This window comes from Chlorella variabilis (assembly GCF_000147415.1).
Source record: "Chlorella variabilis unplaced genomic scaffold CHLNCscaffold_7, whole genome shotgun sequence".
Classification (NCBI taxonomy): Eukaryota; Viridiplantae; Chlorophyta; class Trebouxiophyceae; order Chlorellales; family Chlorellaceae; genus Chlorella; species Chlorella variabilis.
Window position 1 is genome coordinate 1,576,472 of NW_005435081.1, and position 5,448 is coordinate 1,581,919.

At 69.4% G+C, this 5,448-nt stretch overlaps 3 protein-coding genes across 3 annotated transcripts in view; 1 reads left to right on the top strand and 2 right to left on the bottom strand.

Annotated features, from left to right (window-relative positions):
- CHLNCDRAFT_144529 (expressed protein) overlaps positions 1-695 on the top strand; it is a gene marked incomplete at both ends in the record, with an annotated part of 1,892 nt that extends 1,197 nt beyond the window's left edge. Inside the window, one exon of the mRNA XM_005848710.1 lies at positions 36-695. Coding sequence (XP_005848772.1) covers positions 36-695 — 660 coding nt within the window. The remainder of the gene's footprint in view (positions 1-35) is intronic.
- Positions 696-1,810: 1,115 nt separating this feature from the next.
- On the bottom strand, positions 1,811-3,745 carry CHLNCDRAFT_144530 (expressed protein; the record flags this gene model as incomplete). Its single annotated transcript, XM_005848920.1, has 6 exons — positions 1,811-1,936; positions 2,114-2,271; positions 2,476-2,596; positions 3,147-3,197; positions 3,390-3,423; positions 3,651-3,745. 6 exons carry the CDS (start codon positions 3,743-3,745, stop codon positions 1,811-1,813), a joined length of 585 nt encoding a protein of 194 aa, XP_005848982.1.
- A 355-nt stretch (positions 3,746-4,100) lies between these two features.
- CHLNCDRAFT_144531 (hypothetical protein) overlaps positions 4,101-5,448 on the bottom strand; it is a gene marked incomplete at both ends in the record, with an annotated part of 4,027 nt that continues 2,679 nt past the window's right edge. Inside the window, 5 exons of the mRNA XM_005848921.1 lie at positions 4,101-4,139; positions 4,256-4,348; positions 4,600-4,689; positions 4,897-4,990; positions 5,300-5,385. Coding sequence (XP_005848983.1) covers positions 4,101-4,139; positions 4,256-4,348; positions 4,600-4,689; positions 4,897-4,990; positions 5,300-5,385 — 402 coding nt within the window. The remainder of the gene's footprint in view (positions 4,140-4,255; positions 4,349-4,599; positions 4,690-4,896; positions 4,991-5,299; positions 5,386-5,448) is intronic.

The following is a 5,448-nucleotide window of genomic DNA, read 5'->3' on the forward strand; positions in this document are numbered from 1 at the left end:
TTGCCGCCGCCGTGGCTGCCGCCGCGGGCCGCAAGGGCAAGCAGCTGGCGGAGCCCGGGACCCCCGACACCAGCCCCTTCTGGCATCCCCAGGCCTGCCGCGCCGAGGAGGCGGCACAGGCCCTGCTGGAGATGCACAGCGGCAGCAGCCTGGAGAGCAGCCTGTCGGAGCAGCTGCCGCTGACCAGCCGCGGCGCGAGCCCCGACCGCGACCCGGCGGCCGCCGCCGCGCCGCCGCCCAGACGGGGCGGCGCCCAGCCAGCATTCCCCGCCCCTGCGCCGGCCGCCGCGGCTGTGCCCTATCCCGTCTACCGCCCCACGCCCGTGCACGGCGCGATGGACCCCACAGCAGGCCTGCTGGCGCCGTGGTTTGTGGCACCCGCGGCGGCGGCGCCCGTGGCGCCGGCGCTGCCGTTGCTGCCGCCCGCGCCGCGGCTGCGCGGCGGCTGCCCGCCGCCCGCGGCGGCCTGCGGCGCTGGCGTCGATGCCGGCGTGCTGGCGCAGGCGCACCGCTGGCTGGCGTCTGTGCTGGCGCAGCAGGAGCAGGAGAGGCGGTACCTGGAGCAGTACAACCACCTGCTGCTGCTGCAGGCGATGCAGCAGGAGCAGGCGCGGCGGCGGCAGCAGCACACGCAGCGCTGCACGCCGGCCGCAGCGGCGATGGCCGGGCACTGTGCAGGGCCCCTGCTTGCCTAAGCGCAGCCCGCCCGTGCCAGGCTGCCGGCAGCCCTCGCGCATATAGCAGCTCGCCTCCCCTACCCATCCATCCCAACGAACTCCTCCCCCGTGGCCCGCCTGCCAAGCAGCCGCACACCACCAGCCTGTCTGCGGCGCTTGGTGGCACGCTGGGTCCACGACAAGACAGTCCCGCCCTTTCCTCCCGCACAACGCGATGCTCCACGCCTTCTTTGCCAATCGATACACACAGCCAAACAAACTGCATTCTCTTCATTCCTCCCTATGCCCCTGCATCCACCCGCTCACCTCCCTACCCTGCCTTGCTGGCGCCATGCCGCAAGTCTGTACCATCGCCACACGGCGCAGCGCGCTGTGCCCCGCATTGCTTTCTTTCTTTCCACCAGAGCGAGAGCAGCAAGAGAGAGAGAGACCAGAGAGCAGCACTCCTCATTTCTTCCCTTTTATTTACCGCATCAGAGACACGGAATCTTTGTTTCCGCCATCCCTCTGGCCGTCCTGCATCATGCGCCCCGCCGCCGCCCCTGCCCCCGCAAACGGGGCGGCGGCCAGCCATGCAGCGCGCCCCTGCAAGTGTGCTCCACACACGATCCCCAGCATTGGTCTGTGGTCTTTCCAGCCGGCTCATACTACCGTCGCACCGAGTCTCCGTCCAGCCTAGTCCCATGCATGTTGCCGTTTCAAACGCGTCGCCTCCATACCCTCCCACCTCCCCTGCCTGCCCTACCTGTTTCGCGGGCGCACTGCCCCCAGGCCCCACCCTAGCAATGCCCCGCCCGATTGAGTGATTGAGTGCTCCAAGCTACAGAGAGAATTTGTGAGAGTGTGTGTGTGTGTGTGTCAGCCCAGCCATTCCTGTAACTGTCTGTTGGTTGGTGGGGGCAGCGGAGGGGAGGGTGGAGCGGCAGGGCAGGAACAAGCATGGTCGAGGGGGAAAGACACATTCAGCGACAGGAGAATAAAGTGTGAAGGGCAGTATAAGGACAGTACTGGAGTGGAGGAATAAGTTTATCGGGAACGGAGAGCAGGGGGGGGAGGCTGGCGTCGCCCCCGCACGCTCGTCGGCTGCCCCTCCCCCCATCTGGCGCCGGGGGCAGGCCCCGCGGGGTGTAGGGTCACACGTGCACCACGGCGTTGACCTGCGCCACGTGCAGGTGGAAGCCGCCCTCCCCCAGCACCAGCTGCCCCGACTCGGGAGAGTAGCGCGCCGCCGGGCTGGGCAGCCGCACGTTGCCGCACACCTGCAGGGGTTGGGTGGGTGGCAAGGCGATTTGGTACCGTACCGGCGCCCATTCATCAGCCAAGGCAATCAAGATGCCCTTCCCCGCTCGCACACGCCCCGCCACCGCCCCCACCATCGCCACGCAAGCATCCGCGCCACGCAGGCATCCGCCCCGCCCCCACCCGCCCCCACGCACCTCCAGCGCCAGCCCCCGCGCCACCTTGAACCTGTGGTGCACATCGAAGCTGCCGCCGCCGCCCGCGTCTGCCACGTACACGGCGCCACCGTCGCCGCGCGGCCCGCTGTGCGTCCCAAACTCGACGGTCAGACCCGCATCGGGCCGCAGCCGCTGGCCTGCAAGGAAACAAAACAGGCGGTGGCAAGGGGGGTGGCGGGGCGGCAGGCCGCGCCGCAGCAGGCCACGCCGCCGCACCCCGGGCTCCCAGCCACTCGGCCGCGGCCAGCCCAGCCGCCCGCCAGCCTGCAGCCGCGCCAGCCAGGCCAGGCTCAAGCACGCCGCCCCCGCCTGCGCCGCGCCCCCGCCCGCGGCGAGCGCACCCTCCAGGCGGCAGCTTGCGTTGAGCGCCAGTACGGCGCCGCCCGCCAGCGGCAGCCGCTTGCGGTACTCCACCTGCTGCTGTGGCATGTTGAGGGTGATGTCGCCCCGCAGCAGCTGGTCCTGTGACAGGCAGGGGCAGCACGCAGCGCTCAGGCAGCACCCGCCGCCAGCCTCCGCCGCTGCAGCAGCAGCAAGCAGCTGCCTGTAAAGGGAGGGTACGGGTAATGTATAGGTGTGGAAAACACCTCCACTTGTAGGCCTGGCTTCCCAGGGAGCTGGTGGCAGGGAAAGGTGGGGGAAGGAGAGGGGCGGCTGCTTCCCGAGGTGCGGAGCAAGGGGTGGGAAGGGAGCGAGGAAGGGGGGCACAGAGGCCACAGCGGGATGGAAGGCAAGGGCGCAGGGGGCACGGGGCACGGAGAGGCGGGCTGGGAGAGGCACGAGCCATGGCAGCGGCAGCGGCGGGCGGTGCGGGCTGGGGCCCGAAGCGGCGGCAAGGGGTCTGTCTGTCTGGCTGGCTGGCACACCCATCAGGAGCAAGTGGCTGCTCGGGCCAAGCTGTGGTGCTTCAGCTGGAAAGGGGGGGATACAGGCGCCACAAGAACACACACACGGGGAGAGAGGAGAGAGGGGCGGAGTGCGGACAAACAGGGCCCCCTGGGGGCCAGCTCACCCTGCACATCATGCCGTAGGTGAACTCCCTAGACTCTGTGTGGTAGTCCGCCTGCAGGGGCAGGTGGAAGGCGGCAGGCGGATGCATGCTAGGCCCGGGGGTGAGCAGCCCGGCCGCCGACGCGCGGGAGAGCAGCTGTGTGCAGCAGGCTGCATGTTGCCGCTGCGGGCGGCTCCAGCCCCGACCAGCAGCGCGCCGAGCGCTACTCGCCTTGAATGTGAACTCCAGCGGCCAGGCCTTGACCCGTTTCCGCAGCTTGAGCGTGTCTGGCTTGGGCCTGCTAGCAGGCGGCGGGTGGCGCGGCGCGGGCGGCGGTGAGTGGCGGCGGGCGTGAGGCGGCGGTGAGTGTCCGGCGGGCGCCAGCGCTCCGCCAACCCCATGCCGGTCGTGTGGGGTGCTGCAGAGCACATCGGGACAGGCTCCCGCCTGCAAGACAGCGGTAAACCTCGCCTGTCGGAAATCATCGCTGTAGACCATGTCACCGCTACTTGCGGGTGCTCAGACCGCAGCAAGTAGCGCGGCTCTTCAGCAGGCTGCGGTGGCGGCGCTGCCGTCGTTGCTAACGCCCGGGAGGAGCTAGGACGCGGGTAAGCATCCATGGCTGCAGCCCAGCCTGTCGGTTGCCGCCTCTAAACGAAGGCCGAGACAACAGGCAGCACCAATTGGCGGTCACCGATCCCGATGGCTGCCTCAGCCACCCTCCACCCCTGGCCCAGCTGGCGGCGTGCATGCCGCCGTCCCCAATCCCGCCGCAAATTCTGGTCGCCTTGCAGCTCACACAGCAGGGCACAGGGGCTACTTCACAAATTCCAGAGGTTCAAGGGCACTCGCTATGCAACGTGCTGTGTATTCGTCATCCTTCTGCATTAGCCGCCATCCCCGCAGCAGGCTCCACCGCAGTGGTGCCGCTCTTGCTGGACTCCCCACCCGGCAGCTTTGGCTTTGGCAGCCCCCTCAGCTGGACGTGGACATGCCGCCGTCGGGGTGCAGCACCTGCAGCAGAAGCATCAAAACAAATATGATAACATGCAGCCTCAAGCTGCAGCAGCCAAGAGCACGCGTGCTGCCCCGGCGGCACACGTGCCGGCGCTGGCGCCTGCCACAAGCACTGGGCCAGCCCCAAACAGATAGCGTGCCTGGCCGGTCATGAAGCTGGCCTCCTGGCTGGCCAGGAAGACGTAGGAAGTGGCCGCCTCCACCGGCTGCAGCCAGGCGGCCAAGCAGGCAGGGTCGGCACAGCGCTGCGTGTCGGTCCTCGGGCCATGGCGCTTAACCCTCCCTCCCGCCCTCCCTCCCTGTGCCCGCCCACCTGCCCGATCCTCCCCAGCGGCGGCTCCTTTGAGAGCCAGGACTGAAGGTTGTCCTGATCGCGTGAGGCCGGGTTCAGCGGGCTCCAAATCTACGGCACGCCACCCCGCAGCGGCAAGCGCCCACGTCAGCAGCAGCTGCGGACCTGGCCGATGTGGCCCAGCGGCGGCGGCGAGGCCTTGAGCCCCTCCAGCGCTTCCTCGGGCATGGTGGCCGGCTGCAGCGGCGTCCAGATCTGCTCCCCGCCAGCAGCGAGGCGCGTGGGCTCGGCGCGCGGGCAAACAACAGCATGGCAGGCAGCACAGCGGCAGGGCGGGCCGGAGATCCGAACGGCCAGGCGGCAAGCAGGCAAGCACCCGCCCAGCAGGCAGCAGTGCGGCACCAGCGCGCTGCAGCTGGCATCATGCAACGGTGGGCGGCAACTGGCGGCAGCGGGTCTCACGGGGCCGGCCGCCACCGCGTTCACTCGGATGCCCTGCGGCGCCAGCTGCAGTGCCAGCGAGCGGGTAAAGGTGACGATGGCGCCCTTGGTGGCGCTGCAGGGCGGGAGGGTCAGGGGAGGGGTGGGGTCGCTGCCACCATGCTGTGTTGCTGCCACCATGCTGTGTTGCTGCCACCATGCTGTGTTGCTGCCACCATTTCTGTGCGCCCTCGACCGTTGCCGCCACAGTTTGGTGGGTGGCAGGGTGTAGTGGTTGGCAGGGTGTGCACAGGCAGGCAGGGGAAGTGTGCGCGAGCGTGCACGAGGGCACCGGTCTGCAGGAGGGAAGGCACCCCACCCCCAAAACACACCCACCCAACAGGACACGCTCAGCACCTGCACCAGCCGAGCCCCACCCTCCCACCTGTACTCCAGCAGGCTCTTGGAGCCCTGGTAGGCGGTGACGGAGGTGGAGTTGACGATGGAGGAGCCGCGCGGCATGTGGGGCACCTGGCCAGGGGAGGAGGGGCAGGCAGGCATATGGTGCGGGGGGCAGGTGGCGGGGTGGGGCAG